The 12,412-nt window shown below is 35.8% G+C and overlaps 2 protein-coding genes across 2 annotated transcripts; both read right to left on the bottom strand.

Annotated features, from left to right (window-relative positions):
• Positions 1–6: 6 nt before the first annotated feature.
• LOC119589801 (DNA repair endonuclease XPF-like) lies at positions 7–9,977 on the bottom strand. The gene is given in 21 exon segments (XM_037938366.1): positions 7–241; positions 243–341; positions 526–621; positions 790–936; positions 1,254–1,340; positions 1,342–1,428; positions 1,710–1,949; positions 2,105–2,425; positions 2,714–3,046; positions 3,316–3,458; positions 3,636–3,729; positions 3,732–3,846; positions 4,026–4,198; positions 4,416–4,505; positions 6,362–6,514; positions 7,082–7,164; positions 7,391–7,488; positions 7,772–7,951; positions 8,098–8,191; positions 8,333–8,417; positions 9,747–9,977. Coding segments are annotated over 19 exon segments (2,757 nt in total). The 5' UTR covers positions 8,166–8,191; positions 8,333–8,417; positions 9,747–9,977; the 3' UTR covers positions 7–91.
• A 920-nt stretch (positions 9,978–10,897) lies between these two features.
• Positions 10,898–11,314, bottom strand: LOC119589800. Its single transcript, XM_037938365.1, has one exon. It carries the CDS (start codon positions 11,312–11,314, stop codon positions 10,898–10,900), a length of 417 nt encoding a protein of 138 aa, XP_037794293.1.
• Between the last annotated feature and the right edge of the window lie 1,098 nt (positions 11,315–12,412).

Here is a 12,412-nt window from a genome sequence, read left to right as displayed (position 1 = left end):
CTCATTCTCATCTTATGAACTCTAATCGATGCCTTTTTCACCAGATATATCACTGGCATTAAAGCGTCTCTGAATCCACAGCTTTAAGTATTCACATTTTTGTCCTGAACCTTTTGAGGCCCTTTTTAGTAAACTTGCTGCCCTTCTTCAAGTCCTCCTTCTCTGGGGGCTTCATGCAGTGGTGAAGGCCAGAGTAAAGAGCTTGAGCATTGCGACTGTTGCCAAGGATCTTTTTTAGTTTTTTCCTTTGAGAGCGACAGCAACTCTGATAGATCTGAGACTTTGTTCAACACAGAATAGATGTTCTTTGTAGTTATTCCAGGTAGTTTTGATATGAAATCCTGAAATTACAAAATCAAATAAAACATTCACTGAGTACATCTGCCCTGTGAATGTGTAGGAAAACCATTATTACAATATATATAGAATCTAAAGTACTAGACAGCTGATATTACTTTCCAAGGACATATTCTTATGAGTTACTAAATGCTATAAGCATATAAGGTTCTTAGGTATAAAACTTACTTTTATCTGAGGATTGAACTTGTCAGAATCTACTTCTGGGTTCGTCTCAGCAGTGATGGCTTGAGCCTGTGCTACAACAGGTTCTTCCTTCCCTTCCTGCAGGGAAGAGAAATTTTATTTCATTTCAGTATCCAATGAAATAAGTTATGTATGGATCCAGTAATCTAGAAAGAAAACTGATTTTAGGTCTTGTGGTTTTATGGCATATGGTTATGGTTTCTCTATATCTGGATATAAATCACTGATTATTTAATCAAATTATACCTTCAGCAACTGAAATATCTCAGCAGTAGCATATGGTGATGGACACCAAAGTAACCGAAGATGAGGGAAGTGCAAAGTCAGCAGCTGTAGTTTTGCAGCAACGTCCTTGGCTGATGAAGATGCATCGCTTGACAGAAAGAAGCGACCCTGTTGACAAGTGTGGAGCATTATTAGCATGAGGCATAAATTCTGCAGTGGTAATACAGCTAAAAATGAAAAGGTTTATATTATGTGATGTACTACATTATATTCAAATATATATTCATATACACCCTGCACTACAGTACTTTTTATAAAAAAATTTTCTTTATATTAGTTTTTGATGAAGACCAAAAATTGATTATTTTTAACCCCAAAAAGAAAATCATTTATTACAGGTAGCACAAATATTACTTAACTCAATACATTTCTAATATAAAGTTTCATTACTACTCATTATACCAGATACTTCCTAACAAACTCACCTGCAGATGAAATGATTTATTTTGATCAAATTCAATAAGTAAGACGGGTTTCTTGTAATATCTTGTCATTGCCTGTGCCTGATTATAAAAGTCGGCCCGAATTCAACGATCCAATCAAGTCACTTAGACTTTTGCGCTCTACACACACATCTGGAGTCAGGATGTAATCACCAACCTATAAAAAAAATTATGGAAAAGATATGACTGTCAAATTTTACAGATAAAAGTAGAGTTCTCAAGTTTAAAACACTACTTCACTTACTATATTGCAAAATAACAAAGCAGTAAACAGGTAAGATTTTTTTGTGAATCAGACTACTCAGTATGCATCATTAAGATATCTTGCTATGGCCTATATATATTACAATCTCATATAGATTTATTCTTTGGCAAAATATAATTATGTTTTCATAAAAGATAGCACTATAGAATATCCAGCAACAAGAACATACATACCTCTATTGTAACTGGGTCAATATCAATGCCCCTCTTGTGGATTAAAGCAGGAAGTTCACTCCGAAACTCTCGCATGTCAACAATTATTCTCTGTGGCACTTTAGGCTCCTCTCCTGTTTGTCCTCCTTTCCTGGAGTTGCTGTTTCCTGAAGTATCAATCTCATTGGCCTTGCGGGGGTCACGGCTCAAGTCTGGATGGTCGCCGCTCTTACCATCATTGTACTCTGGGATGACCATTGTCTGTGAAGCAATGTCAGTGAATGAAATTGCTGCTGCTTCATTTCTATCTGAATCAAATACTCACAAAATGGGTTAACAAAATATATAAAGCATGATATTCTGATATTTATTTAGTGGAAGAAAAAAGAAAAAAAAAAAAAAAATGTTTTACTTACAGCTTTTTCATTAATCAGGTACTCAAATGCATCTTTCTCTCTTTTTATATTAGTGAGATAAACTTGTTCTTCAGTGGTCCCCTTGTATAATAAGAAATACACTCTTATCCGCTCTGTATGATTAGCTTGCCATACCTGAAGGAATATGAGAAAACAGCCTGTGACACAAGAAAAAAATTTAAATGAAGAGAAGGCTTTAAAGAAAATGCTAAGCACAGAATGCTTTACTTCTTGGTTGAATTTTTGGGTTAAAGAGAAGAAAAGATTAAATGAAATAGTAGCAACACTAAAAATATAACAGAAAAGATGAAAGACTGTAAATTATGCTAAAATACAAAGATCAAAGTTATATACTCACCTTCTATTCAATAACTAAGGCCAAATAAATAACAAAAACTATAATTATCACACTTAGACAAATTATCAAAGCCCCGACCTCCCCGGGGATGAAAGTTAATCTGAAAATACATTTAAAATTTCTTTTGAACTTCTTCTAGCGACGTGTCATCAGGAAAGGGGGCACTGTTTTTCCTGCAAACATAACAAATAGTAAAGGGTCCAAAAAACAAAAAAGCATTTACCTTTGGGATGTATGACTTCAATAAATCACAGAGGCTTCCTTACCCGTACAGACTGTACCATGATGAGTGGGGAGAGAAACCTCCTTCGTATCTCCTCCACTTCTTCACTGGTTTCTGCCTCATTGGTAAATTCAGATTTATCCTGACCAACAAACTCGTATTTCTTTGTGATCTGAGTCAATGTCACTTCCTCCTTTGCCCCTTCAGTTGTCTTCGTCTTCTTGCCCTTTTTCCCTTTCTCCTTTGGCATATTTTTATCCTTGTCCCTAAAGAGGCTGGGTGGGGGCTGTAAACCCATCTTTGCGCCAATCGTTCGGTAGAAAATGCGACGAAGCACCACTTGGGCTCCATCTATCAAATACTATATCACAAAAAATAATTCAGATTAACAAATCACTGCTCTGCATAGAAGTTGATAATAATACATATGAAAATAACTATTGATGCTCTGACTTACAGACTCAAATGCAATTGCAATCAAAGACGTATATTGATGTAGATTTTTTATTTCAAGTGAATCTGTAATTATCAATAAGAGTAACATGATATATACAATACCAAACAAGTAATTTCACATTACTTATTTTACACAATCATGCAGCAGTAAGTCTAAGCTAAAAGTTTACCAACCTCTTTTAGCTGTTGTGAAGTTCGATCATCATGAGTCACGACAAGACACTTCTCCAAATTCTTTCCCTCTTGCACTTCTTCTCGAATTTCAGCCAAAACCTCTGACAACGCCAACCACTTTGGGTTAACCTCTAAATTTTGGTCTGAAAACAATTGAACACATTATAATTATAAAAAATTTTTGAATTCTTCCCCCATTTTAAAACCCCAATTTTTTAAGTAAAAACAAAAAAAAATCAAATTTTTGGAAAATTTTTATTTTGGGACAATTTTTTCCATTCTTGTCAGTGTACTATAGTCTATAATCATCAATTATATACCTATATATTCCCTCTTCAGTTTCTTAGCATTATCTTCCCTAACAGATTTCTTTGTTGGGCTTGCAGCACTGCCAAACCCGAGTTTTGAATTTAAAGAAAAAATGTCCTGCTGCCCCCAAAAAAAATCCCGCCCCGAGCTCTGAAGGCTTCTCGTTTTCCCAATGAGTTTACGAGATTGTAGAAGGTCACACAATCATATTGGGTCAAATACCTGGAAATATATTAAAATATTGTTAAAACTATGACAAGATAAAGTCATTTAAATTCAGAGTAAATTATTTTTTCCGTAAACAAAATCAGAAATTTCCCCTTTGGCAATTACAACTAAAAAAGCCCCCTTTCCTATAAAGAAAAAGAAGAAAGAAAAAAATCAAACAAAATCCAACTTACATTAGGACAGTTCTCATAACCTTCAGATCAGCAATTAACATTTTTGTACGAGATGACAACTGATGCCATATGGGTTCCAGCTGGACTTTTAGAATCTTTTCAAAGGATTTGGATATTGCATTTTCTGGTGTGAATTCCTCAGTGTCAATGGTACTGTTGGAGCGACGGAGTTCCTGATAAAAAGGAGATAATAATTTTTACTCTTCTTCTCTTGTAGTAAAACAAACCTTCCTAAAAGTCTTTGAACTAGACAGGATAATATTGCAAAGTATGGAAAAGATAACTAAATGATCACAATTCAAGAGATACCAGGATTGTGGGCCAATTATGCTGAATCTTTTGCATCATAATCCCAGAGACATAAACATGAATAGTCATAAATGAACATACCTGAACAGTTTCAGTAATCAGATCTAACACAGCCATCTGGATTTGCTGAACTGGGGTAGTCATCTTCAGGTGCAGCTCAATTACCTCTGGCTGTTCAAATGCAAAGTGTATTTTCTAAATGTAGACACAACTAGTAAAGAAAGTTCATGAACCTAACCGTAATATCCCAATTTGGTTTTCAGCTACTAAATATCACACAAATCTTATATAATGGTTAATAGTTAGAAGAAATAAATGTCTAGACATCAAAAGTCATATAGCACTATGGTAAAGGATTGCGGCAAAAAGGGTGGAAGTGCATTAATAATTAGCATAAGATGTGTTAGATGTCAAAGGTTGTAGAATGCTGTAGGAGAGAATGGTTGTGAAAAGGGTATAGAGGGGCAGCAAATGGAATATGGTGGGGATTAGTTAAAGGGGAAGGGGTTAAAGGTATAGGGTGATCAGATCAAATGGAGAGTATGTATCTGAGGAAGGGAGAGTAACACTTCATGAAGAAAACTGCAAAGAGCCATTATGAAATAATCAAAGGGTATTACAGGTAATGGTAGTTGTATATGTAGAAGAATCCAGATAAGAATGAGATAAGAGAACAGGGAAAGGTGGTGAAGTATTGGGAAGAATGTCAGGGGGAGAAGGCCAATGTTGTGACGAGGGAGTCGTGAGCATCCAGGTGGGGGTGGTAGGGAAATGGGGAAGGAAGAGAGAAAGGGGTGTTTTTTGGGAGACGGGGAGGAAGAGGGTAATGGGGAGCTTGAGGAGGAGGGATATTGGCAAATACTTTGAATGTAGAGCGAATAGGAATAGAAGGATTGGAGGGGAGTTGAGGGAGTTGAAGATTCTCTTAGGTCATATTTAGAGTTTCTGGAAGGGAGTTGGGTGGGGAGATTGGCAGAGTGGGGGGAACGTTTTCGATTGACTGGTGTGAGACAGGTAGTGAGAAGGAGGATGGGTAGGCATTGGGGAAATGGTAGAAATTGGAGTATCTGGATTTAGAGTGGAAAAGGAATTTGATGAGGGGAGAGAGAGAGATTAGGAAGGTGGTTTTGGGGAGAGGGGAAAAGGGTATGGGGGGGTGCTGAGACTTCTTTAGAAGTGGGGGGGACAGAGCCCAAAGTACAGTTTCTGGAATAGGTAAAAAGAGAAAGCCAGCATTCTTCTTGCCTGGCTTTACATAGAAATAGGCCTAGTTTAAATCTAAAAACTGCCAGTTCAGATTTGGGCTTGTAGGCAAGGCAGCTCCTATAAAACACATTTGGGCCATCACAAATTTGGGACACTATGTGACGAGCAAAACAAAACTGCCCCGTCATCACCAGGTTTGGGGGCATAGAGGGCAGTGGGCTGTGGAGCGAGAGTTTTGGGTGATGGGCAAAAAGGCAAATTTTTTGACATTTACAGGAAAGGGGGTTTATACGCGGACGGGCAGGACAATCCACCAAAATAAACTTCATGGGGGGGGTCATGTCTCTGGAAGCTAATTTTTTCACAATAATGGTGTAGAACTGACAGTAGCCTCTGGGAGGAATAGGTAGCACTGGACTGCCACTGCACTATAGTCAATGAGGCATGTGGGCAAGTTGTTTTCACAGTTGCCAGTCCCTTTTTGTTACGGGGGAAACATCAGGGGCATGGAGACGTACAGGATTTAAAGGGGGGAGTGAGGTTGGAATAGGTTTGCCATTGAGGTCAGTCAGGGTAGATAGTACAAGAGCTTGGAACTCAGATGTAACTGTGATAAGGCGTGAGCAATCAGAACGACTGCTAGAATAGACCATACAAAATTAGTTGAGGAAAGGGCTGAGGTCCAACATAGGGTGATCCCCTACAATGGGCCCTGGTCTCTGCCTCCTAAGCCCGCCCACAACAACAATGAGCAAGGGATTAGCAGGGAAATCTTATATAAATATAGCTCCAGATATAAATCAGAGGTTCAAAATACTTACTTTACACTTTTCCAAACAAGCATTAACATCCATATGAAACCTTGGCCACAGGTATAACTTTTTGACAAAGAGATTCCGCATAACACGCTCCACATGGCAGAATCCCGCAGTGAATGACAAAGGGCTGCTACTGAGGCCCTTCACAAAGCCAGTCTGTTGATAGAGAATTGTACTTGTTTAAGTGTTCAGTTTAGTCAAGTTGTATTATTGTCTAGTATAGTTTAGCTGTATTACTTATATTTGACTTCAGTCTTTTACATGAGTAGTGATCTCTCAATTTTTTTTTTTTTTTTCTGTCTTCAGTTCCTACGTTCATTATCATGGGAATATATAAATACTGTGATTCTGCTTTGTAAATGCATAAAGGAGAAGGAGGAGGAGGAGGAAGAAGAAAGAGGAAAGGACAATACGAAGGAAAATATAAAAGCAACAGAAAACAAGGAAGCAAAACATGAAGAAGAATGAAAGAAAGAAAAAAGTAAGAGAGAAATAAAAGTAGAGAGGAAGAAGAGAAGGGTAAGAAGGAAAAAGAGAGAAAAAAGAGCAGGAAGAGAAGAGGAAGGACAAGGAAGAGGAGGGAAAGTAGATAAAGAGACAAAAATGGCAGGAAAAAGAGGAGGATGCTAACAAAAGAAAAAAGAAAAAAAATATTTATTATTATTATTTGATGAAAAACTATAACTCGGCAAAGAGGAGGAGGATGAATCAGAGTTCACCTACTTTGTTTTTCATACGGAATAACCTCAGGATAAAAGCCTCTTGACATGATTCTAGAATCTTATGAGCTTTCCAAACAATCACACCTGAAAGAACAAAAATATTCTCAAAAACTGTCAAAAAATTACAGGTGATTTACAAAATGGTAAAAGGTATGCAACACCTTATAAAATAAAATCTCTTTCAAACAAATCATAAAACCTTTTAAATCAACTATTGAATGTTTATAATATGTAACTCTCAAAGAATTACTTCTCAAAGAATTACTTATATATACAATTAAATCAAAAGAAATAAAGAAATACCCAATACCTGTTACCAAATCCACCGGCACTCGTTCCATCAAAATATCCATGACTAAAATGCGAGATGTCACAAAGAGCACTCCACCATTTGCATATATTTGGGATCTGTCATAAAGAAATGCAGCTGTTGGATGAACATTTTACTAAAGTGTGAAAAAAGGCACAAATTTAACATCACTAAAATAATTTAATGAATTCTTTAAACAAATTTTAAATAAAATAAATACATCAGTTTCATCCAACATTCATAAAAGTTACATTAAACAAAAAGGAAGAACAAAATAGCACCTAACCTATATCCTTTATCTTACTTACCACTTACATTTTTCATTCCAATAACAGTCAGCCTATAATACAACTATGATCCTAAGAATAATGCTAAACAAACCTTTCATTAACTGGACATTCTGCCGTGACACATCTGGGGATTGGAGTAACTCCTTGGCCCTCTAGCTGGGATAGGACATACTCCTCCTCCCTTGACGTAGTGCCAATTACCAGTACTAGGTTACCGGGGTCATTGTATGTGATGATCAGACTTGTCAAAATCCGCTCTAAGCCTAATCCTCTGCAGTGTAAAAAGACAACGTGATAATGTTGATATTCTTTCATTATGTTTACATTTTCTTATATTAAAGTTATAAAGTGTAACAAGAAAAATTGCAAAAGCTAAAATGGGTAATAAAATGTTCCCAATATTTCACGGAAACTCACTTAGCTGCTACAAGGAGGCCGTCCTCATGTAGGAGGTCTAACAGCATTTGGTTCTCATATTCTAACATCTTGTACAGAGGTGGCTAACACACACCTGAAAGATAATGAATGACACATTAAGAATAAATACATACACATTTATAATTTATACACAAATCATAAATAGATAAAACTTGACAGAGATACTGGTTCACATAAGATAGATATATTCATAGATTAATTTATGATCACTTACTCTTAGTTTATTCTTTAATACAAGCTTATTCTTTAATATAATCTTCTTCAGTATATGCCGAACATCATCATAAGAGCCCCATGGTCTGCCAGAAAAGAAAGGAAAGAGGAAAAAAGATAAATTTTATAGAATAAACATTAAGTATGACAGTTCACATGATTCCTACATATACATACATACATAGTTATAATAATAATTAAATAATAATAAGGATGATATATGGTTTCAATTTACTGGTTCTATAAATTGCCATCTAGCCTTTTATGCTAGGGATAGTTGGGTCCTAATTAGCTACCCGAAATACCAGAGAGGCTTGGCATTCCCAAACACTAGACCAGTACTTTGAGCCACTGAGCACATATGCATGGTTAGTGTGTATAATGGATCAATCAAATGATTACTGTGGCCTGCACTCCTTTAGGGCCCTGGCACAGGCCAATACAGCTCTAACACATATATTCTGGTATAAACTAGTTTGGACAGGACAGGTTCCACTTTTGATAATAAATTGTAATGCTTTATATTTTAACTTGTTTTAATATACTTTCTAAATTAAGCAACTTCATTTTCAAACTATGTCACAGATGAAGAATTAAGAATTTATTGATCTATCAATGTAATTTGCTGTTCATGTTTTCACTGAACTATATGCATACCTATAAATGAAACTGCACCATTCACATCAAATTATTACAGAAAAAATATTGGCAAAACTACTACAATTATCCTATGATAGCAACAAGTAAAAAGAACTAATTATAATTCTTCAAATCATTTACATCTCATTTTATTTATGTACAGGATAAATACAGTATTTTTTCTGAATGCAAGATAGACAGATGAGGTAGTCCCTGTATTGGTCTTTTTAGTAAGTAGTATTGATCTTACACTGTCAAAGGCTCTATCATAGGCCAACAAAACCTCCACCTCATATATTAGCAACTTGTTCTAATTATAAATCAAGAGCTGGAAGTATAGTGGTCAGAAATAACCTGATCTGATCCTGATCTGATTATAAATTGCCAGGAAAGGCCACAAGTTCTGTCATACCAAAATATATATTAGAATGTGAAGCATAGATTCTGATAACTAACTGTGGGCTTAGCTTTAATCTGCGCAATTTACTGCTGATTGAATAATTATGCAGAATGACAAGGTATAAAAACTCTAATATTAAATATTACAGTTTTTCTACCTGTACATTCTGCATAATTATTCAATTAAGTAACACTGTTAGTCATACAAAGAACAAAGTTCCCCTTAGGCCTACAAGATTATATAAAATCATACCACTTTACAGGTACAACATTGGTATATAATCTTTTTTTTTTAAAGGCCACATAACTTTAAATTCAGTAAACTTCACAAGAAATATGCAACAAATATATTAATGCCAATGAACTTCCAACCACACCTTCAAAGTTAATATCCTGAACGGATGACCAAAATAACTTCCTTTTAAGATGCATAAAACTCACGACAAACACCCCTTTTCACTGCAATAACTAGCAGATGTTTTCCTCCATTTCAACAACTACCACCTTCTTTATTCTTTTCACAGAATGGCATTCACACAGAAACCAAAAACACGTTACAAACACGTGTTGCAAAGGCCGCCTCTGCCACCGCTTTGTTTACTTCCGATGTAAACAAACCGCCTTTGGTCGCTTTCGCTCCGGCGCCGAGGAGGAGGAGGGGCGGCTTGTGGAGGACTGAAATAAATCATTCAGCACATTTTTCTAATTACTCCACGGTGTAACGGTGTGGGACTGTCTACATGGTAAGTAATGAACTGTATAACATGCTATATATACATACATATACATGCATATATATATATATATATGTATAAAATATAAATAAAATATATATATATATATATATATTATATATATATATAATTTTATATATTTTATATATATATATATATATATATATATTCTATATGCATACACACACACACACACACACACACACACCACACACACACACACACACACACCCCACACACACACTAAAATAATATTATATATATATATATATATATATATAAAATTTTATATATATTTTTTTTTTTTTTTTTTTTTTTTTTTTTTTTTTTTTTTTTTTTTTTTTTTCAACAGCCATTCATTCCACTGCAGAAATACATTACTGAGAGGTTATATGGCAGTACCACCCTTGCCTGAACGGATGCCCTTCCTAATCAACCGCGGTTTGTGCCACGGCGGTGACTTTCCCTACGACACCTGAGTTTGACTTTCTCAAGGCGATATGTTGTTTTCTCATGCTCGAGCAAGCAGTCAGAACGCAGGCATTTTTACGACTGCCGCGGCGAGGAATTGAACTCGAGACCACGAGGGTCGGAGTCCAGTGCTCTAACCACTGGACCATCGCGGTAGTCATATATATATATATATATATATATATATATTATATATATATGTTGTGTATATATATATATATATATATATAATATATATATATATATATATATATATACATGTATATATATTTAAATATATATAGATACATCTTCTTCTTCTTCTTCTTTGTCTTAGCTTTTCCCTACCCGGGGTCGCCATTTCTAATGAGACTTCGCCATAGAGTTCTGTCCAGTGCCTCTGCCTCGTCTAGATGTTTCTCCCTCATATCTTTTTGAACAACATCCTTCCATCTGGTCTTAGGCCTTCCTCTTGGTCTGTTTCCCTCTATTTTCATCTCCAATGCCTGTCTTCCCACATGATCTTCGTTTCTTCTTAGCAGGTGTCCGTACCATCGCAGTCTTGATTCCTGAACATTCTTTGATATTTCTGTTACCTTGAGTGATCCTCTTATATAGTTATTCCGTATGCAGTCCATCTTTGTTACCCCCACCATCCATCTGAGCATTTTCATTTCAGCAACATCCAATTTTTTTTCCCCGACTTTTCTCAGTGGTGCAGTTTCTAAACCATAGGTCATAGCTGGTCTGACCACAGACATAGGTACCTTTCCCTTCAACTTTACACACACACACACACACACACACACACACACACATATATATATATAGATACACATATATACATATATACATACACACATGAATAAATATAATATATATATATATATATATATATATATATATATATATATATATATATGTATATATATATATGTATGTATGTGTGTGTTTGTGTGTGTGTGTGTGTGCGTGTGTGGTATACATATATATATATTATATATATTATATATAAAATTTTAATATATATTATATTTATATATATTATATATATTTTTTAAAATATATATTTATATATATATATATATTATATATTACTATAAGGCCGCGGTGGCCGAATGGTTAGAGCGTCGGACTCAAGACTGTCACGACGGCAATCTGAAATTCGAGGGTTCGAGTCACCGATCGCCGCGTTGTTCCCTTGGGCAAGGAACTTCACCTTGATTGCCTACCTAGCCACTGGGTGGCCGGGCCAGCCCAAGTGAACTGCTGGTCCTAAGCCCGGATAAATAGAGAGAATGATTACCTAAAAGGTACCACCGGCACTCTCCGTGGAAAGGAACTGGGGACCCTACCACGTACTCACTCCAAGAGCATCACAACATGAAAACTACAATTAAGTATCATGCTGTGACCACGGCGGCTCAGACATGAACCTACCGTTAAAAGAAGAAGATATATACATATATATGTGTGTGTGTGTATATATATATGTATATATATATATATGTATATACATATATATATATATATATATATATATATATATATATATATATATATATATATATACATACACACACACAAATCGCCCACTTTCGAGTGTGTGCATTCGTGCACACGCACACCGCCCGCGCGAGGATTTGCAATATATTGTATAAGTCAAACCTTCGGTACGGTAGTGGATGAGTCTATCGTAGATGTGACGGTGGGTTGAGAACCGCCAACAATGATTACCTGAATAACTACTCCCGTGTGGAAGGATCATTGGTCAGCCACCCCAGTGTAAAGACCCAGTCAAATATTTAAATATTTGATGTCAACATATAGGCCGCGGTGGCCGAGTGGTTAGATCAGTG

Source organism: Penaeus monodon, chromosome 26 (genome assembly GCF_015228065.2).
Source record: "Penaeus monodon isolate SGIC_2016 chromosome 26, NSTDA_Pmon_1, whole genome shotgun sequence".
In the NCBI taxonomy this organism is placed as follows: domain Eukaryota; kingdom Metazoa; phylum Arthropoda; class Malacostraca; order Decapoda; family Penaeidae; genus Penaeus; species Penaeus monodon.
This window is presented reverse-complemented; position numbering and strand designations above follow the sequence as displayed.

What these genes read in the sequence shown, in the direction of transcription:
- LOC119589800 (XM_037938365.1), bottom strand. Translation starts at nt 11,314, where the DNA reads ATGTCTGTGGTCAGACCAGCTATGACCTATGGTTTAGAAACTGCACCA.